At 34.9% G+C, this 23057-nt stretch overlaps 1 protein-coding gene across 2 annotated transcripts in view; it reads right to left on the bottom strand.

Annotated features, from left to right (window-relative positions):
• Positions 1-1462: 1462 nt before the first annotated feature.
• CDC42 (cell division cycle 42) overlaps positions 1463-23057 on the bottom strand; it is a 38928-nt gene continuing 17333 nt past the window's right edge. Inside the window, exons 2-6 of one of the 2 annotated variants that reach the window (XM_011357538.2) lie at positions 17789-17943; positions 15373-15445; positions 7850-7959; positions 7534-7731; positions 1463-2961 (exon numbers count right to left, since the gene is read on the bottom strand). In XM_011357538.2, the coding sequence (XP_011355840.1) occupies positions 2872-2961; positions 7534-7731; positions 7850-7959; positions 15373-15445; positions 17789-17893 (576 nt within the window). In that variant the 5' untranslated portion in view covers positions 17894-17943 and the 3' untranslated portion in view covers positions 1463-2871. Of the gene's footprint in view, positions 2962-3586; positions 4446-7533; positions 7732-7849; positions 7960-15372; positions 15446-17788; positions 17944-23057 lie in introns of those variants that run through there. The other variant, XM_023529420.1, reaches the window with a different exon arrangement.

The raw sequence follows: 23057 nt of genomic DNA, 5'->3' as shown, positions 1-23057 counted from the left end.
TTGATATTTTAGAAAACCAGTGATGTATTAGCCTAAATACTATAAATTTGGCACAAGCTAAGTCTGCTAAGGACTGTTTTAAATAACCCTTTCCCAACTTCTAGGTTGGCAGTCCCTAACCTTTTTGGCACCAGAGACCACTGAACCTATGAGAATCTAATGTCTGAGGATCTGAGGTAGAGCACCACAGACTGGTACAGGTCTGCGGCATGAGGGTTAGGGATCCTGCTCTAGATCACACTCCCTGGGCAGTATCACTCACTAAGCCAAGATAATAGACAAGTCTCTTAAGTCAAACAGAAAACATTATTTAAAAAGAAAACAATGTTAGCTTCCTCCCTTTGCCACCCATGTTCTTCTGATATGTGGAAGTTAAACTGAAAATATTTAATTAGAAAACAATGTTAGCCTCAATCAATTCCCTTGTCACCATTGTTCTTCTGATGCGTGGATAATTCCACGTAACCCATCTTATTTCATTTATTCGTTCTTGGAATCATGTACCCATCCAATGACTAATATTAGAGCCACCTTTTATGTGTCAAACAATGTTCTAGACAAGGAAGCAGCAATAATCAAGATGGACCTATGTGCCACTATACCAAGAACCACAGATACACAGTCCCTGCTCAACAAGGTCTCACAGCACAATCCAGGTACCTCTCCCTGGTGTGGTCATCAAGAATAAGACACATTGGTTAAGAGAGAAAAGCTGAGATCTGCCTCTTCCTAACCCCTTCCTAACCAACCTAGCTTAATTCTAGCATACTATGGAATCAAGCCAAACATGACTCCATGTAGAAAGCTATCAAAATGAGGAACCTTTATCAACCTTATTGGATTAACAGTTCTTTTCTAAGATTTTCATTCAGATCAGTAAGATGTTTTAAAGTAAATGGATCATTCTTGCCACCTAAAGAAAATGTGTCCCAAACTCAGATTCACAGCACAGAATCTGGAATCTGATAGAAATAGTTTGGGTTAATAACACAGGAGCATCGCTGTTGGCTGCGTTTCGGTAATACCAGGTGAGCTTTTTAATATCCCACCGCTCAAGCTGCACTCCAGTAAACAACAAAATTTGAAAACCACTGATACAGAAAACTCAAGAAACTGTCTGCTTTCCAACAAATCGATGGATAAGATGTGTGCTTCCTTCCAACACAAGCAGCGAGCTTCCTGAACATTTCTTCACTAAGAACTGTTATGAACCCACTTGGTATAAAAGAAAAGGAGTTTGTAGGCTACCTGCCAAATTCAGGGGAGCAGGCATAAACCTGGAAATATGGAGGGAAAAACATCTCAAAATGAATGCCAGAAAAGAAATAAAAGCACATGAAAATAATAAAGCTTTAAAATCTTATCTCAAAATTTGTTAGAAATTGATGTTAGTAACAGTCAAGTTCCAACTGCTACGTATCTAAAAAGTAAGAGTCGGGAGGGAAAATAACAACCCCCAGGCTGGCTTGTGAAGGGTTTTTGTTTGTTTAATACATCTGAAAAGAATGCATATACAAAGAATTGAGACATGAGAAAGCATTGGTTCAACACTAATGAATCTACAAGAATTAGGATTTGGGGAAGGTGGAGAAGATTACCTAAACATTTTTAAAAACTGGAAACTGCAACCAAAATAAGCTGATAAAATCCCTATTAACACTTATGAAGAGTCTTCATAAGACTCTCTCCATGATTTCTATTAAACTAGAGAGCCTCACTGGCTGCTCTAGGGTTCCTCATGCAGAACAGAAATAAGGGGATTCCCCTGACTGGTCCCCATGTTGTTAAATGTTCTTCCCACCCCCACCCCACCCCTAGCTTCTTAATGAAGCAGGTCTCCATCCTCACAACTTGAAAGAGGATGTGAATCATTCCACAGACATCTGTCTTCTAGCACCACCCCTCATATATATCAGGTCTTCAGCTGTGTTCTAGGAACACCATATGATACACTATTAAGCTGCACATCTATGCTAAGCATATAAGACAATGACTGACAGGGAAAAAAATGTTTTTTTAATGATGTACTCAATCCATTTGGTGTATTTCAAAAGGTGCAATACTTTTCTTCATTTATCAGTGAAAGAAGTTAGAAATTAACTTCAAAGAAAATCAGCAAATGGCTAACAAATTTCCTTGAAAGTCACAGTCACATATATAGTGCATCCTAGAAAAGAGGAGGGGCAAGACAGGTTCCACCCACTTTCATGAGTTTCATCAAATACTGGACCTACTCAAGGGTGGAGAGAAAAGGCAACTTTCAAAAAGGAGTATGTTATTAAATGAGGCATTTACTATACTCCTTCCTAAGAGCACCAGGTGGGGAACATATTTTCTAAACTAGATCTAGGAAGTGGAATGTGGAATCACTCCATCATCCTCCCCTTAAGGGCTGTCTAATGGTTAATGAATTTTTTAAAAATGACTAAATAAAAACAAACACCACACACACTCCCCCCAATAAAAAGAAAAAAAAAACAAAAACAAAAACTAAATGTCTCAGATCACTCTCCGGAGTGGAACCCGGGAGCAGCTCAACAACCCAAATTAGTCTGTTACAGAGTCATCACAAGCATGCCTTGCTTTTAAACAAAAAAAAAAACAACAAAAAAATTTTTTTGAAACAACAAAACAAGAACTAGTACTTATCACTTTTCTGACAATACACAATTACTCAAAATTAACTAGTATTGAGAGGGGGAAAGGGGCCATACCTATGGGCCTTGTCTCACATGAGTGCATGTGGGTAGGTGCAGGGCATTTGTCATTATTGCAAAAACGAATTTTAATTTTTAATCTTTAGTTTGATTTAAACATTGCTTTTAGTATGATGCCGACATGAGCTGTGCAGAAAGGGCTCTGGAGAGACGTTCATAGCAGCACACACCTGCGGCTCTTCTTCGGTTCTGGAGGCTCCAGGGCAGCCAATATTGCTTCGTCAAATACATTCTTTAGGCCTTTCTGAAAAGGGGTAGAAAGAAAAAAATGGGCGGTCTGATTTTCAGTATAATGAAGTTGAAGGTCAAATTAAAAACATTCAAACCCCCAAGAGTTGGCAAAGAACGAAACATTAAAAACAACCCTGAATCTCAACACAATTGTCTCACTTCACCAAGTTTTTTGTCCAGGAAGGGCCCTGGAAGGATCCAGCAATTCAGGAGCAGAAGAGTATATATTCATCAGTGAGACAGCTGTCCTTGGAAAAAGCTTTCTGCAGACCAATGTATGTCACAAGAAGCAAACAAGCACGTGTCATTTGCTCATTCAAGTTTTGTAATGTGCTGCTGAAACATTTTACATAAAAAATAAGTGAAGCAGCTCTGCACACAAATGAAACAGCTGGATATGGAACAGGACTGAGAGGATGGGCACTGGGCAGCGGCAATCTTATTACATGGAAGGCGCAGGCAAAGATGGAGAAAGCAATTACAGTGGCTGCAATCAAAGATATTCACTCTGCACTCCCTTTATCCCACCAATTAGATAAAGCCAAGGAGACTCAAGGAAGCAAATACATGGGTACCCGATACATACGTAAAACTAGAGCCAGTCAATGCAAGAGGAATAAAGCTTCATCAGGCATTTATACAAACAATTGTATATTTTTAATTTCAAAATTTGAAGTAACCACAATTGTATTTTTCCCTCACAACGATAAAATCAGAAGCAGGAAAATATAAAGGTGGCAGCTTTACATCTCAACATTAACAAACCTTAAGTCAACTGTTAAAATGAATGCTATTCTTAAAAGATAATGTTAAAAATAAGCAATAGCAGATACAGCAATATCTTTCCCACCCCAGACTGACAAATACTCCACCTACAGCACAGACAGCCAAAGCAATAGCAACACAAAGTTTCACTACACAAAAGAAAACCAGAAAAGAATTCTCCCTTCCCCGTTACACTCTACTAGCAGGCCACCCTTTTTCCATAAAGTTTGTCATGCAATTACAATTAACAATTGTTCATAAGAGTAAAATGATGTTTGTGTTATTTTCTCCATCTAGAACTAAGATCTAGAAGTGTTAAAACTCTTCTTATTTTCTCCAAGAGGACATTCTTAATGCCAGACCAAGTTCCCTTTTGCAATAGTAATCTAAACCAAAAAGCTCTGAGCATCAGGCAACTCAAGCTGCAGAAAGTAAACAAGTCCAACTTGACTACTGATCACAAAAAATATTCTATAAGATATTGCATTCTTAATCAAAAACTAATACAGAGGTTGCTCTAAGGTGGTGAGTAAAAAGACGCAGAGGCTTTCAAACAGGATGGTTTTATTCCTTTGTTTTTAACCGATCTTTCTACAGTAGTGGGACAGGAAGCAGCAGCAAAGAGGGGAAGGAGAAAACAGTTTAGAATATACAGCACTTCCTTTTGGGTTGAGTTTCCGGAGGCTCGAGGGCAGCTAGGATAGCCTCATCAAACACATTCTTCAGACCTCTCTACAAGACAGAGGGGAGGAGAGAGAATAGCAGCCAGGTTAGAGGATTAGAAAGACTAGCAGATACAATAGCAGTCTGGATTAAATGAGCTGAATTCACTGAAGCAATGTGCCTTAAGAAAAATAATGGCCAGAAAGCAGATCTTAAGACCTTACTGGGGGAGCAGATAACCGAAGAGCAACTTCTTACCTCAAGAAAGGTAAACTGAGCAAGAAAGCAGTTTTATGAAAATGCCATATGTTGACTTCTAAAACAATCACACTTTGAAATGTACTATTACATTTTAATGAAAATGCCAGGAGAGAAAAATGGATATGTAAATACAAGAATAGATGCATTGTACAATTAAGCCTTGTAAATTCCCCAGTTTTTCTCATGAAAAGAATGGCACACAGATTTTGTAATCTATTACAATTTCAAGCTTCTGTGAATTCAGCCCCTGAATAACTGAAGGACACAAATAGCAGACTAACAGGCATGCTACATGTTTCTAGATTCAATGACATATCTGGATGGGATTAATCAGGATTTCAGAGTAAACCAGTTTCCCAGAACAAAAAGGTTCAGATATTTAGAAAGAGCGTTAATTGTTCAACAGTACCAACTGGGAATAGTTTAAAGAACAGACTCTAGAAACAGCATACACTTCAGTTATTCAGTAATGTTAACAGAGCAAGTAACTACCACCCAAGTCATAGAAAACAAAGAATGGGGTCCTAGAATGAGTTTTAGCAAGCAGTCCAATGCTTTAAGGTATCCGCATGGGTATCAGAGCATAAAAGCATGAAGTGAAAACGAAGAATATTCTCAGATCTACAGGAATTAAGATGCAGAAATACACTTACACCTCAGCCAGAACTCCAATGTGACAGTGTGACTCAGTAGTACTGGTATGTTGGGCCCAGGTCTATAGACTCATCTAAACTCATTTAAATCTGAAACCACAGGTTTACCACCCAAAGAAGTTTCACATGTTCTTTAGGTCAGTTTGACCCCAAATAAAAATTTCCCAAAAGTCCCAGAACATAGCTTCAGTAACAAGTGCAACCCCACACTACTCCCATCCTACTCCCACCATGGCATCCCAAAGGATTGGCACCTACACATTCTATTAGGTACAAAATAAATGAGAAATAACAATAAGTATTTAAAAAGAAGCAGAGGTTAAGTTTTCTTTTTTCCAAGTAATTTACAAAGTAGAAATGCTAAACAAAAGTTAAAGTTCTCTGAAATTCTTTCTCAACATCTAGGAGCAAATGTTGATAGTCAAATATAAAGAGAAGAAAGAATGAAAGGGAAATATACTTTATAAGGGAAAAAAAGTAGAGGACCACTATTAAAACTAGGGCATTCTTTAACAAGAAGCAAATCTTTCCTTGCTTATTGACAAAGATCAACTAATCCCCTACGAAACAAAACTAATCTTTGCTTTACCCACACTATCTGATTACGCAGAGTTCAGTTTTAGAGGAACCGACAAACAGAATCTGGAGTCCTAAAAGTTCTAGTTCCCAAAAATGAACAGAAATCCCATTTTCTATCTTCACCTGTTCTGACTTCTCCAAACTTCAAACTCTGGTAAGAAAATATAGCTGCTAAGACCTTTTCAAATTCTTATTCTCTGCAAAGTGACTTACTATATAAATCTGTTCATACTGTAAAAAAAAATCTTATATGGAAGCATCCAATTCTCTAAAATAATTTTTATCAGTGACCTAAAATTGGGTCCTGATGGCCTACTTGCCTCCATTTATCCCCAAAGCAACTCATATTTAGAGGAAAGGGGTATGCAACAGATGCATATAGTTACAATTTGACACACACGTTCCACAGACAACCTTCCCCCCACCCCCAACATACACACAAACATTTTTCTGAGGATGGTACAAAACACAAAAGCATCAGGCATTTTTTAAAAAATCTCAATCAGTACTGTACGTGAGAAGATGTAAACTGTTCTTTAGTTTTAAATATCTGCTTTTACAATAGAACTAAAAACTGCCAAACTGGGTTTGGAAGAATGTTAGGCCTTGAAATTATCCTGTACAATATCCAAATAAGAAGAAAATGTTACCTTTAAATATCCAACCTAGCATTAGAGATTATTAAATTACATCTAGGCTCTACATACTAAATACCTAGTACATGCATAATATGTAATTACATATGCCATTTACCTCAGTATATATATAAAATCAAGATTAATGTAATTTTTTAAAAAAAGAAACACTCTTCCTTCAAACCTGCTCTATTTTAATTAGGCATGCTTGTTCATTGTCGAAATGTCAATGCACCAATGCCAGTGAAATAAAAGTTCTATGCTAATTATTTCCATAATTTTTTCCTCTGCCCCCAGAACAGAGACTCAAAACAGGAGAAATGATCAGCAATAACCATGAAGGTGGAGAAGATGAAATCACACAGGTCAGTTATAACTCTCACTCTAAATACTCTTAACATTGCTCCCTGTCCTCAGAATCTGATGTTTCCTATCAAGCTTATGAGAAGAGTTCCAATTAAATCATTCAGAAAGACAAAAGAGAGGACCACATGAGGAAAGAATGCCTCCAAAAACATAAGAATAAAGACACTATATAAGCACACTTGAGAAATAGCTAAAGCAATTTCTTTCTCTGACACAAGTCTCTGTTATGATTAATTCTCTATCCCAGTTAAACTACCCCAGAAACAGTATAGCATCGATTATCAATTGCCAGAATTGACAAAAAAAGATCAGATCTATTTAGATGAAAATTTAAGTGGGAGGTGGGGGATCATGCAAATACTTGCTTGTAAATTTGTGCTAATCTGGACCTTTCCTGTAAAAAAAAAAAATCAGTACCTGACTACTACAAATAACTAAGTACAACATTGGGAAGCTCACCAATACAAGAGCTTAACTTAGAGAATAATGATTTTCTCTATAAACACAGACCTCTAGCAAAAGAACACACACTACAAAGCTGGTACTAGTCTTCCTAGAAGCTTTCTTGAGCATTGCAGACCACTGTTAGACATAATCCTGAATCCTAATGTTCACAGAAAGTATTCAACTGTAAACAGACATGGGGTTCCGCACAGTCCTCACCTGTGTGAGTGCAGAACACTCCACATACTTGACAGCCTTCAGGTCACGGGCCAACTTTTCAGCCGTCTCTGGAGTGATAGGCTTCTGTTTGTTCTTGGCAAGTTTCTCAATAGTAGAGGGGTCATCTCTGAGATCAATTTGGGTCCCAACAAGCAAGAAAGGAGTCTTTGGACAGTGGTGAGTTATCTCAGGCACCCACTAGAGAAAAGTATTTTAAAAAATAAACCTCTGTTAATCCAAAAGCCTCTAAAGCTATTAAGAAGTCAGTAGAAGTTCTGACAACCTTTTTCAGGGCGAGAATATCTGGCCAACTCACCTTTTCTTTCACATTTTCAAATGAGGATGGAGAGACCACTGAAAAACAGACTAGAAATACATCTGTTTGTGGGTAGCTCAGCGGTCGTAATCTGTCATAATCCTCTTGCCCTAGTGGAAAAAAATTAGAGAAATCAGCTAAATCTTGAGGTCCTCACAGCATTAAAATCACGAGTCAGTCAACGGATTAAGCATGCAGCTAACAGCACAGTGATCATTAACAAGAAAGCAACTTACTTATCTAATAAAATGTATGGCTTTACAGCATCCTATTTGAGAATATTATCACTTGGCAAAGTCTATTTAATATTTCAAGTCCTTAGGACAGCAGTGAATTTGTTATATATTCATTATAATGTGATAATTACCAGCTTATAGTTTTCAATCTTTGTGTCTATTAGCAACTCAACCATAAAGTAATGAACACAATAAACTGTTGCTACAGAAATGGTTAAAAATCAATCCTACTCAGATTTGGTTAAGAAATAATCACAGTGAAACCATCTAAGGAAACAAAGATCTCAGGGAAACCCAGCTGACAAAAATCCACTGCTCATTCATGACTCCAAAGCAGGTTTACATGTTTAGTTAAGACCAGTCAGTATCGGAAACCAAGAATTCCCAGAAAAAAACAATTCGGCAAGAATCAATGGGTGCTAAATCTTTGGGGGAAAATTCTGATGAAAAGAATATCTGAAAGGTCTAAAAGATTATCTAAAAATCACAAGGGAAAAACATAATTATATTGTGAAGAAACAGGACATTACTTTGAGTGATCAAAATTACCATCACCATGAATGACTGGAGTATCACGTTCCTCTAGATTTTTATCCTAAGAAAGACACATCACTATTGCAGTATTCCAAACAAATAACCTGAATCTAATCATGAGGAAACAGAGACCAAACCCAAAATAAGGAATATTTTATAAGGGGGAGGAGAAAGGATGAATCCATATTCTACAAAAATGATGTCATTGAAAGACCAAAAAAAAAAAAAAAAAAGGCTGAAGAACGAATTCAATTAAGAGACTAAAGAGATATGACAACTAAATGCAATAGACGGCCCTGTACAGAAAGCAGAAAAAAACTGGACCTAGATCAATTGACAAAACTGGAATATAGATGAAAGATTAAAGTACTATGTCGATGTTAAATTTCCTGACTATAGTTACACAATAATATCCATATTCTTAGGAAATACATACTTATTCAAGGCTAAACAGCTATGACGTATGCAACTTACTCTCAAATAGTTCAGGAGAAAAATTAATGTACATGTATGTTTAAAGAAAGTAATAAAGCAAATAGAGCACAATGTTAATAATTAGTAATCTGGTTAAAGGGTATATGGGGGTTCCTGGTACTAGTCTTGGAACTGTCTTGCAAGCTTAAAATTATTTTCAGATAAAAAGTTTTTTAAAATAGCCATACATATTTCCAAAACTGGGAGAAGAGGGGAGTTGCAAGGGAAGGATTTAACACTCCAATTCAAAACAACTATAACAATCTTATGTACTTAAAAACAAAAAAAAGTTAAGTATGTATTGCCACTGAACTGTACACTTAAAAATGGTCAAAATGGTAAATTTTATGTAACATGTGTTTTATCCAAATAAATTTTTTTTAATGAGAAAATAGTAAAGTTAAATATTTTGTATACCAATGAAAAAAATTTTTTTGGCCACTACTGAGAGAGAATATAAGAATTTAGAGTAGCTATTGAAATGTGTAATTAAAGCTGTTACTATTATTGCCAGTTAAATAATATATCAAAGTAGACAGCAAAGGTATCTTCAGGACAATACAGAAATTAAAAGTTTAAGGAGAAGTCAAAATAAAGGAGGTTATAAAACAATAAAATCACCATCTGCACCTCTAACATTCACTGAATACTTACTACAATAATATGCTACAGTTCATCAAAAGAATTCAAAGGTATGCACTTAGATGTCTAACTTTCACTTCCTATATTATAATGTAAAATTACATATGTGGAAGGGATTAAAATGGGCTTAAAGAAAACAAAATAAAATCAGCTCTAACTGAGCTCTAACACTAGCTGGAGCTTTGAAGTATTACATATCTAAGCTCCAATAAAACAACAAAAAATATTTTAAAAATAAGACAAAACAGTTAACAGAGCCTTGTAAAAAAAGAGATACAGCTGTTCATATAGCTTCTATTAGCCCTTTTCCCTATTCAAATGGAATATATTTCAAAAAATTAAGTCTGGCATAGACTAGAAAAGACTTCATTTTTAGTCATTCGGCCCCTGCAAGCAGTATAAGTGAACATGAAAACAGATCCAAGTCTATATTTCTGAGCACCACTAAGAGCATCTAAATGAATGTCCAATCTTTTATCTGCAACTAACCTTCTATTCAGATGGATCGGTGACAGAAAACAAATATAGCCATTATTTTTTAATACTAGGTCCAAAGCAGTATTAGTCTGTCCATTTATTTGTGATGAACAAGTCTACAATATCAATCTTTCTTTCCCAGAAGAGAAAAAAAATCAGAAGACTGTATAAACGAAAACAGGCTACCTTACCTCTACTTCTGCTACAAAGTCTACATTAAAGGAAATAGAATAAATACAGTCCCTGAGATGAGCAAGATTCTTCAATATCCAAGCATAATTTATCTAGCTAAAATTTATCTTCTGAGTATGTCACAAATGGCCATTATTCATTCAAGACAGAAGCAGTGCTATCATTTAGCATCCTTTAAGGTATATAGTATGATCAACAAAATTTCACTCTACTGTGTAAACAGGTTTGGACACAGTCTTAAATTACACCAACTCTAACAGCACACCAGCTCACTGCTTAACATTGTACGCATGTCAAAAAGCAAGACTACATCTCATGGGTGGCTGATCTTTTCTTTGGTTAGAACCTCATATTTAAAATTCAAATTCAAGCGAAATTAAGTCAGGTTGAACTGAGGACTCTAGTCCATATGAAAAATATGAAAGGATTTCATATAAAAAATGAGAATATTGCCAAAAAGCAACATTTTTAGAGAATTCTAGTAGGACATGATAAACACAAGAAAGCAAATAAATACTTTGTAGTATTTACCACTACAGGTTAAAACCTAAACATTTTTTCTCAACCAATTACTCAGCATTTAATGGCACTTAGTGGTCCTGCTTCATCTCTGCCATGGAGCTTACTCCTAAATCATCTCATAACACCTTTTAGGCTTATGGGGAAAAAATCCAAAAATAAATAGGGACGTTATGGACCCTGACATTCCTACCTTTTTATGTATAACATCTGCAAAAATCCAGACTATTATATGTTAGTGCAGAATTTACTGAAGTCTCAAATCTTAGTCAAAACACCCCTCTGGAAGATTCTATAATAACGCTAAACCAGAGACCAAGGCTATAATGAGTATCTCTATGGAGAGCACTGTTGTTCTCACTAACATAATTAAACAATTGCATAAAATGGCCAGATACTAGAAAACCTCAATGAAAGAAGAGTTTATTGTTTAAAAACAAAACAAACAAAAATCAGCTAAACTAGGTCAAACTACACCACTATGACCTGTTCTGAACATTATCAATACGCTAATGAGAAGAATATTAGCTGTGTCCAAAAAACATTCCAGTCGCTATGCAGTTTTTTTTAATGTAAAGTGTATGAATCATAAATACACAGCTCCTGAGTTTTTAAACATATATACACTTATAAATTTTGATTATTTATCATTCAACCTTCACAGCATCTCTGAATATTTTAAACATTTTACATTTCAAGGTATTAAGCTCCACACAGTTCAGTAACTTGCCAGCTCTCTAGCTAACTGGTCTGTATAGTGTTAAAGACCAAGCTTTCTCTTTTCTTTTACCATAACACCTGAAATGACAGAGATTGTGGTTACATTAAAATTTAAAAGATATCTTCCAAAAGCTGAACCTAAGAAAACAAGAGCATATGTAAATAAAAATGAGTATAGAGAAAAACCAAAAATTTAATGTAAATATAAACAAATGAACCAACTATATTCCCAATAACATAGCCACACTGAATGGGGAGGGGAAGACAAGTCCAAGGAACAAAGAACTTTGTGTGCTATTAGACTAATGAAAAAAGAATTGCAAACAAATCTTGAACTCTTATTTGTTTATCATAGTGGTATGGTATAGCAATTCTGAAACTATTTTACGTGTATGGTAGGACTGAAAATGAGTAGATGTATTGATCTTTTTGGGAACCAAGCTTCTAAGTATAGAAGAAAAAGTGATGAAAATATGATATTTGTGAAAGTAAAGGCAACTGACTCCTGGAGTTGGACTGAACTGGAGCTATCAACAAAAAGTCATTATCCAGATTAAATATGCTAATGTTATTTTCTTCCTTAGTGGATTGATGATAATTCAGGACAAGTCACTATGATGTAGAAATTAAATCAGGATAAAAAGTGACAAAAAATGTGTGTGAAAATATTAAAATGTTTGTACAGGAAAAGGTCTTAATAATATAAAAGAAAACTGCAAAATGGAGCACAAATGTTAACAAAAGAAGTTTAATTATGGTGCGATCGGCCACATAACACACTACCATGCAACCATGAAGACAACATACATCACTGACAGAGGCAACCATATTTTTTAAAGAGAAAAAGGAAGGTACAGAAAGGAGAAAAAAATAATATCCTTTTTTTTCCTCCTATGTATAAATACAATGAACGTAAAGGAAGAGTTCTGTTTAGGACATATACTAAGACATGATTGTCCCTGGATATAAATGCTTTTTTCACTTTCTCCTTCTGCTTATCTATATTTTATTTTTTCCTATAATAAGCAAAATCTGCATCTTTGCAATGAAGAATAACATTTAAAATTCTGACATAAAAAGGAATTGGTGGTAGTAGGGTAATGATTATACAATACGGGAAAGAGCCTATGATAAGCATATTAAGCTAAACAGAGAATTATACAGACAGCAGTAAAACATAAGCAGAAAAAAAGAACAAAGTAACTCTGGGGACTCATAGCAAGAATTTAGTGTTGTTACTAGAGAGGTAGAAATACAGCCATGAGACAGAAGAAGTGCCCTATCTCTGATCTTAAATATTATTTAAATATAACTGTTAGAGTTGCAGTTATAGGAAGACTATAAAAAGAATTCGGAACAAAATGACATGGTCAACAGATTAAATGCAACCAATTAAAGGAAAGTCAGAGGCCATCTCAGTGGGGATGAAAGCTTTAGTGGAAAGAAAACTGAGTTAACAGTATAACTTAAACCACGGAGCGGGACTCTAAGATTAAGGGCTTTGGAGAAGGAAGTGGAGTTGCCTCAAGTGTATCAAAGACAGGAGGCTCATCCTGGATACCTGATCTCCAGTGTCGGTCAAAAAAGTTCTCTGACTTATAATGACCTCAACCACTTGAGATAGAAACACCCCCAACTTGCCTGGGATGGTAAAATTGTTTAATGAATGTCTTTTAACTCCCAGAAAGATTCAGAATCTAACACAGAGATGGAATAAAACAAATATTATTGTCAATTTTAAGTAACGTTTAGGAATAACCTATCCTTATTTAAGTGTCTATAATATTTAAAATAATGTCATATTAAAAAATATGATAGATCAGTTTTCTGATTCCAATTTAAAATGTGTAATTCAGTAACTGATCTTAAACTTGTGGTTTTTTAACCGAAAATGTTAAGAAATATGAAGTATATAAATAATACTGTTTAAGATAAATTAAAACACAGGAAATCAAAAGTTATCAGGTTTATTAAAGTATGTATATAAAAACTTGAGACTGTTTTACTTGTCAAGTCAGGCAAACTGAACTGCTTAAAATAGAAAATTGAATACATTAAATTTATAAATGCAGTTTAATATGCTGGAAAAAATTTAACACAGTTGTAAATTAGGCTGATTGGGATTAAAATCTTGCCAGCCTAAGTTAAATAAACCAGTATTAATCAAAGGACACTGGCCACCTTGAGAATGATTTGTTAAAACTATTTTAATAAAAATTTTAATAAGTTGTGCAAATAAATTTAAAGGCTTACCTACTCCAAGCTACTTATGGAAGAGAAATAAAATACGTCCATACAAAGACTTGTATACAAATACTCACAGCATCATTAATAGCTTAAAATTGGATCTCAAATATCTATCAACTCATAAATGGATAAATTATGCTATATATAGAGAATTAAATACTACTAGCAATAAAAACAAACAACTGATACACACAACAGAGATAAATCTCATGCTAAGTAAAAGAAATCAAACACTAAAGACTATACATATTGTATAATTCCATGTATATGAAATTCTAGAAAAGCAAAAGTGGAGTGACAAAAAGCAGATCTGTGATTTCCTGGGGCCAGGTGAAGGGAAGGGACTGTAAAGGGCACAGAAACTTTTTAAGTATCTTGATTATGGTGGAGGTTACATGATGATATAGTCAGCAAAATTAATCAAAAGGAAAACTTAAAATACGTAAATTCTATTGTATTATGTACTTCAATATATAGACATAAAAATAAGCTGTGAAATTTGGAAATAAAATTTAAAACTAATTTTCAACCCCAAGTAGCCATAATTGTCTTTTCTCTGCATACAAACTGCTTCCAAGGGCATATATAAAACAGAAAAATCCCTCACCTATCACAATACAGGCAGGTCATTATTTCATTTTCTCTATTTTCCAAGTTTCTAATATACCATTACTCTTATTTTTAATTCATAAAAATTTTAAAGGCCTAAGACACCATTAGAAAGCCACTGATCTCTAAACTTAACTGTTTACTATTATCTCTCCATTTCACCCTCCCAACTGAATCCAGACAGTTCCCCAAAGTGGGCAGTATAATAAATTCCATTAATGCAATGTCAACTGGCAGACAGTGAGAGAGTAACTCAAAAAGTGAAAAGTTTTAGAATTCCTGCAAAGTAAAAGGATAACTTTCTGAAAATTTCCTTTTGCTAACTGAGCTACAAATAACACAGATGACAGGTCAGAAATTAAGAGGTACAGCCACTGTTAAAACAAGAAGAAATAACACTGAGGAATTCAGTATACTGAAGAAAGTTGTTCCTTTCATTTGAAAAGCTGACCACAAATGTCAATAATTATGAGCTAGATATTGGTTCACTCTCAAAATACTTTCAAATGTAGTATAAAATAATAAGCTTTATATCATAAGAAGCTATCAGTACATATGTTATACAAAGACACATATTAAATAGCCTTCAAATTTCAGGGAGTGATAATACAGCTAATATACTCTGCTCTCATCCAACTTTATTTCCTTCCACACCATCCACACAGGGTACTCCAAACTCCTATTTGACATTCCAGGTCTGGGACTGCCTCTTGGTCAAACATCAATCATCATGATAGTCAATCCTTCCAACTATTATTAAAAGGCAAGTTGTTTGCTAAAAAGCTAGTTTCGCAAAATTTTCCAAAAAAGACAAACCACCAGCAACTATCATAGTTATAGACCAAAACATTATAAAAGATATCAAGTTTTCACCTGCAGTATCAAAAAGTCCAAGAGTATATGGCTCTCCACCAATCATAACTGTGACTGCATAGTTGTCAAAAACCTAAAAACACAAAAATACAACACTGTTAGTATGCAAGAGGATGGTCAAAATGGGATAGAACAACGCTTAAGCTAAAGCAGTATTTCCTTCCTAAGACTCAGTCCTCTCTTAGTCCATCTTCCTTATCTAACCAACCTTGCATGAGCTAAATGCTTCTTGGAAAAAGTGACAGGGGACATTTTCTGGAGTGTCTGCTCTACCCCAGCGGCCTCAATAAAAAGCCACAGAAGACTGAGCGGTATCCCAGGAGCAGAATCCCTAGCTATGAAAAAAATCCTGTTCAAGTTTGAAATTTTTGAGACAGTAAAGTTTACCTCAATGTTCAATCTGATTTCTAAGAAATTATTTATTTCCTCACAGACCATTTCCTTTTAATCTAGAATTAAAATCTCCTAGATCCCGGAAAATCTTTTCTCCTTCATGGTTTAAAACAAGAAGAGGGTACCAACACACCCATTAGAGAGAAACAAAGGTTCTATCAAGGTACTCAAGGAAAGTGTCCAAGAAAAGGCTGGCAGATTATTTGTTATTATTTCATGAATAAAACTCATGCTACTGGGTACAAACTACATAACCTAAGGTACCTTCTTTGACTAGATGCTTTATTTGTAAACAGACTATAAAACCCATGACAAACACAAAAGATACTAATATTGGTCGTACTAAGTTATTTGTGAAAATGGGAGGTAATGGTATGAGATGAAAAAAGACCCAACACTAAGTCACAGATGCTTCTGAATTAATTTACAATTGAAAAGCAATGATTTCCAACTAGGAGAAGGATATATTTTAACCTTTTAGCTATCTAACACTAATTTTCTGGTTCATGTTTTAATGGGTTAGTAGCTTGTTTAAATGTAAACAAGAAGGGAAGCAAGGGCACGTGAAAGGTGGCAGTTAAAGGAAAGACAGTTCTTGATGACAAGAACAAGTAAATGTAATGAATGCAGTTAAGCTCTCAAACCATATAGGTTATTTTCTTAAGTCATACTTAACTCTTTTGTAGAGAACCACATACAAACACATATTTAAAACACCCATGAGCCCACCTTAAACAGAACACCTAATAACAAGTCATTAAACAGACTCAGAAATGTTTATAGAAAATAATTTTAATGGAGACTGAAACACAAAAATTTTGATAGTTGCCCTTACTGTGAAATAAGATATATATATCTCTAAAAGTCTCCTGAAAATTCCTTCACATCCTCAGAACTTCTTTCATTTACAGTGGGCCAATACAAAAATATGATTTTGTATTTAATTATTCCTCCAAATTCTCCCCCTCAAAGAAACCTAATCTTTCTTCCTACAGCCTTAGCCTACCTCAATCATTTTACCTGCCTTGGGACATTACAGACTATCAATTCCAATTAAACATAACAAAGTGGGCAGTATAATAAATTCCATTATTATACTACCAAGCCTTTAACAATTCACCCTCCTAATAATGTTCATGTATCTGAAGATTAACCTAAAGTACATTTTCTTCCTTTTTACTTACAAACAATACTAATCCCATATTAATCTACATAGATGCTTTTTGCCCCTAAAATAGCTCGCTTAACAGAGATGACTGTTGCCAAGCCAGGCCAACACTACTCCCCTCCCACCACTGAATGGACATCTATGTTTAACATAATTACACCACTGAGTTGGTCAAACAACCCGGGACAAACACTGGATCCCCAAACTCACTCTTTCACGAGTGACTGTTACTCTGAATAACTCTGTCTGTCTCTCTTTCACTTCATTAAATTTGTTACTCCTCTTTTTCCCTTTACTTTTCCAAGGAGGTGTTAAGATTTGTGGGAAAAAAACTCCCCAAAGCTTCTGTTGGTGTTCTCATAACAAATGCAGGTGTTCTCTGCCCCTAAAAACCAGTTTGGAGCTTCACTACTGCTAAGAGCAGCTCCTGAAGATTCTCTTCTACTATTCTCTTTTAAGGAGAATAAGTACAGACATACTACTTTCTCAGAAGTTACCAGACCCCCAAAAGCATCCTAGAGGACCTCTAAGCACTCATTAATCAAAAAAAAAAAGTCACCTCATTCCAAGATGTAGAGCATACTTCTCCAAACTGAGACCACCACTCTTTAGAATCTTGTCTATTGGAGTTTTGCCTCCCAGCACTTCTTGCAAACCCTTGTGTCACCCCTTCTGACTTTCCACTGATTTTTCAGCTGTTTAATTTTAAAGTGTATATAATTTACCCATGAGAAGTCAAGATCTTTAAAAACAGGAAACAAAGGCAGACAACAGAAAAATTTCAGTACAGAGAGTTTTCAAAAAGGTATCAAATTATAATACATTTCACTACCAGATAAATGCTTTTATACTTACAGTTGGTACATACTCAGATGGAAATTTGTTTGTTGTATAGGATATCAGGAGACATGTTTTACCAACGGCACCATCGCCTACGACAACGCACTTAATTGTCTGCATTGCTGAAACAGTTTTCTATCCACTTTAAATATTTCAAATCCGATGATGACCTACAAAGAGAATTAAAATCGTTTATTTATTTGTACTTATATATGTATTTTTTTCTTCACCTAACAATAGGTTCACTCTTTCAGAGTAAGAACAGAACTAGCACCCCATTATTATGGCTGAAAGAACCTAAAAAGGGAAATAGTGACTTGCTCAAAGTCACAATAATAAATAAAAGTTTCTGATCCCTGGTTTTTTGACTTTGTTGGATTTTAAAAAGTCCACAGTGATGTAAAAAGCAGCATGATTTCTTTTTATAATGAAAAAGAAGAGGCTGTTTCAGAATGAATCCCATGTACTATGCCAAGTATTGTTTTGTGACACTTCTCCTTAAGTTGTATGTGTACACGCATGCATGTGTGTATGTGTACCAGACTGCAATAAAAGCCACTGTTTTAAAGAATGGTTCATATATCCAACCCTAGAGCTATAGTTACTCAGATTATAACAACGAGCAGCAGAGCACCACCACCTCCCTGCCCCGTAACAGATGCGCAACATAAGGAACTGGACAAAGATGAGGGTGATCCATCATCTCACCAGCTGTTTTAGCACCAGGCTTCCTAGTTACTAATTCAATATTCATGGCATGAAGAGGCCAAAACCTGTATTTTCATAATGCAAAAGATTAAAGCATACTGACATAAACAGATACAATTATTTTAGCTTCTCTTACTACAGTCCTCCATTCTAAGAAGCTAACAATTACAAATGCACCAAAGATTTATTATATTTCATCAATCCTAAGATGCTTGTTTTCACATTTAAACAACTCTACAATAAGAACATGTCTTTACTGAAGGTTCCCTACAATCATTACCAGTCATTCTTTTCCACACATTTTGATATCTACAAAGTTGGGACAAATGACATCTTAGAGTCAATGAAAATTTTTAAGTTTTTTCAGAAGAATAAAAAAAAAAAAAAAAAACCAAACCCCTGTGTACCTACATTTTAAAATTAAGCCCTATTTTGATTATATTCCTGAAGGGGTTACAATTTCTTGTTGGCTAGAGCTGCCACCTTATTAAACATAAAAATGTCATAGAACCACTAATTCTAGATTAGATGTCATGCCTATAAGCTCCTACAATACCTCTCACAACTCTTAATCATGATTTATAAATGCCTGTTAACGTCTATGTGTATACATCAGGAGTGAGTAACCCACAGGAAATGCACACTCACCCTTTCCTCATCAAAACCATCTGTTTTTCTTTATTTAACCTCTTTTTATCCTTTTCCTTCTCTTTCCCCTCTAATCCACTAGAGAAGCACTCATACTAATATAACATTAAAGGTTAAAGATCTTGATCCCTAACTAATCAAACACATTGAGTATTAAATTAATTCTAGAGAACTGCTCTAGAAGAATGTCTTTTACTTAATAATAAAGACCAAAAAAACAAAAACAAAAAAAACCCCAAGGTCTTCTATAGAATTTCTTTTCAATTCAGAGTGAAGAAAAGCAGAGACAGTTCTGATCATCCTGCAGAATATTTTCCAGAGGACTACAAATCTATTTCGGGTTCAGTTCTTGTACTTTCTATTTCTCCTGACCATTAGTATGAGGTAATTTTTTACATAGAGTTTAATCATAAACACTGAATAGAAAGTAATGTTTGATCACAGTAGCAGAGACTGCTAGCTGTCTGCCAACACTTCCTCTCTTCTTTAGTAACAGAATTTTTACCTAAGCATATATCACCTAGTAAAGACTACATTTTCTAAATTCCTTTGTAGCTAGATGTGACCATTGAGACTAAGTTTTAGCAAATGGGAGTGGACTAGCCTTAAAAACAAGGGGTAGTGTCTCTCCTATTCTAGCCTTTAGGCTGGGATGCAGACATGATGATGGAAGCTGAAGCAGATATACTGAACCACAGACAGAAATTACATGTTAAGGATGAGTAATACAATAGGAGGGGCCAGCTCTGAAGAAACTCCCAGGACTTTTACATAAGAAATAAACTTCTCTCTCATTAACCCCTAGTATTTTGGATTTCTTTGTTACAGCAGCATAACTGAAATCCTAATTACTGTATTTCATAGACTCTAAGAAAACAATGATTTTAAAATATATCCTAAATTCAGAGGTGTTTAATGTGGGAGAAAATATTTTAGAATCAATATAATTATAGCAATATTCGGATTTATCAAGTAACTTTACAGTAAATTTGACAACTTTTGAGACTGTCTCAAAAACATCTGAGATAAATGCTGTTTTTGAGTTTTAATTGTGGTTTAAGTCAAATTATTGTCATACCTAAATATAAAGTTCCTTATCTTCATTCTGTATCTAGGACTTATAACCCATACTAATAAGCAAAAACAAGATCAACAGGCTGTTTATAAACTTTAAACTTCTAGTGAAAGAAGAGCTATCCTTTCTTGAAATTTCCATTAAAATTTCCTAGGGAATAAGAAATTGAGAACAAAAAGCTTCCATGGTTAATGCCATGAATAGGACTGCCTATTCATGGCTAAATCACAATCTTCCACAAGCTGTGATGGAGAAGGTCAGAGCTCATTTAAAATATTACCAAAGAGTCTACGGCCATGCCACCCTGAACAGGCCCAATCCTTTCTGATCTCAGAAGCTAAGCAGGGTCAGGCCTGGTTAGTACTTGGATGGTACCTAGGAAGCCCGGATGCTGTAGGTGTAAAATAATAATAACAATAACAAATAAATAAAATAAAATATTCCAAAAGAAAACTATCATTAATAACTGTATTAAAGAATTTACATCTGATTCAAGGTGAATTCCTTTTATATTATAGATATATTTGGAAATGCCATCAAAATGAACTGTCTCAAGGAGTCCATTCACAAATAGCAGATTTAGAATACAGTACTGTTTTTTGTGTGTAGTGGAAACCTGAAATGCAGTACCTCTCTATCTCTGACACCAACAAGACAATGCTAAAATGAGATCATTCTGGCCACCAGGAAACTTTCAACACTTTCAACAGGGATACAACACAATCTGTGGTAGAAGAAATCTATGATGCAAGTTTAGAGACAAAGGTAACAGTATTTCCAATTAGCGCATCAGTTTTGAAAGTGTAATTTTAAAAAGTATTTCTGCATTCTTAAGCACAAATTCATTATAACTAAATGTCAATTTTTCTAAGGAAGATCTTTAAGATTTTCCAGTGGAAGGTAATAGGTAAACAGAAGTTGTGTAAGAGAAATGTTCTCTGCATACAGTTTAGATAGATCACTAAACAAACAATATTATTTTGAGAACTTTTAGAAGTCCCTATCTTTTCTGACTAGGAAAAACAGCCCTAAGCCAATTGGGTCTTTCTTGCGTGTCTGCCTAATAAGCTGGAAAGAATATCCAAAACACATAAACTTAATACATAAAGTAATAATTTTCCTAACCTGAAGTCAGAAAAGTCTGGGTTTTAATCTCTGCTCAGAGCTTACTAGTGACCTAATCAAGTTTCTTAATTGCTTTTGTCTCCATTGTCTCATTTGTAAAACAGAACTAATTATGTCAAAACCTCGCACAGTTATTATAAAGATTAAATAATATGAAAAGAGCTGGCTCGTAGCATGTACTCAATACACATGACTCCCTCTACCAAATGTCCAACTAAATTGATCCCATCACATCTATTTTAATGCAGTGGGTCAAAATTTACATGGTACTTTCTTCTTTCTTTTCATGTTTTGCACACAGCAGGCACACCAGAAACACAGGTTAAAATGAACTGAGTATATTTGCTATTTAACTAATGACACAAAAACCAAGAAATCCACACAAATATTTCTTCACCTAAAGACTCCTGTATTATTTCATTCTGTATTTCCTGTATTATTTCTGTATTTATAGAGTAATCCCCAAAACCAAGTTATCTAATAGGTGTTAACAAAATAATTTAGGTATGAGAAGAGACCCACCACTATCTTTAAATATCAAATTAAATGCTTTTTCAGTTTATAAATCATCACTGCCTCCACGCAAACTAAGAAAAATCTGACAGTTATTACCTTTTATAATCTTTTTCCTGTTATGCCTGAATTCAACCTCTAAATAAGCAATTTCAAAATTATCACCTCAGACCACCAGAGCCAGAATTACTTTGGAATGGGTTTGTTAACAATTCAGATCCCTGGGCCTCACCCTAAATCTAATAAATCAGAATTCAACACTCCCTATGTAACTCTAATGTGCAATGAAGTTTAAGAACCACTGTCCTATATGACAGCAAGACAAGGAATACCAGTAACACAAGGATCTAAACTAAGATAAACATTACTGGCATTTTAGGTCGTCTAGCAGTTTCTTAAAAGTAGAATCCGAATTATCAATCTGAACTAATTGTACCAACCAGGCATTTTACATATTTAGTAATGAAAAACTCACACTGGATATTGAGAGATCATAAACTAAGATACTTCAGAGGTGCTTCAATCTGAAAGTGTTTTCAAATAACAGTGATAGTAGCAAACACTTATTTGGCACTTACTATGTGCCACATACTGTTCTAAACACACTACACATATTCATACATTTCATTCTCCCAACAACCCTATGAGGTGTATATTATCCCCATTTTATAAGTAAGAAAAGCGAACTTAAGTAACTAGGCTAATATTAATGAGCCAGTAAATGGTAGAACTGAAATTTAAACCCAGGCAATCTGACTGTCAAAAGCCCCTGCTCTATAACACTGTACTATACTATCTGGCCTGGAAACTGACATTAATAAAAACAAACATGATCACTGCAAATGGAGGTGGCAAGTACATACCCATGAGAGTGCCAGCACTGGAAAGAGGAAGGCAGAAGAGGAAGCAAGAAACAGGAGTTAAGTTCATTTCCTGTTTCTTCACCCTGCAGACAACTACTGAATTTTATTGGGGAGAAAGAACACAAGAGAATAAGAATTGCTCTTCCCCTTTCTCTATAACCACAAATCTTCCATTTCTTAGGTTTCCTGACAGTTCAGCAATCTGTTGGAAACTGTAAGTCTCCTGTTAAGAGCACTGGTTCAGGAGTCAGACTGGCTCTACCACTCTAGCTACGTGACCTTAGTCAAGTTATTTAACTTCTGTGTCTCAGTATTCCTTCAAAAGATAAAAACAGTAATACCTTCCTCATAG

The sequence above is a fragment of the Pteropus vampyrus genome, unplaced genomic scaffold (assembly GCF_000151845.1).
Source record: "Pteropus vampyrus isolate Shadow unplaced genomic scaffold, Pvam_2.0 Scaffold36, whole genome shotgun sequence".
Classification (NCBI taxonomy): domain Eukaryota; kingdom Metazoa; phylum Chordata; class Mammalia; order Chiroptera; family Pteropodidae; genus Pteropus; species Pteropus vampyrus.
Note: the sequence above shows the minus strand (reverse complement) of the source record. Positions and strands in the feature narration are given on the sequence as shown.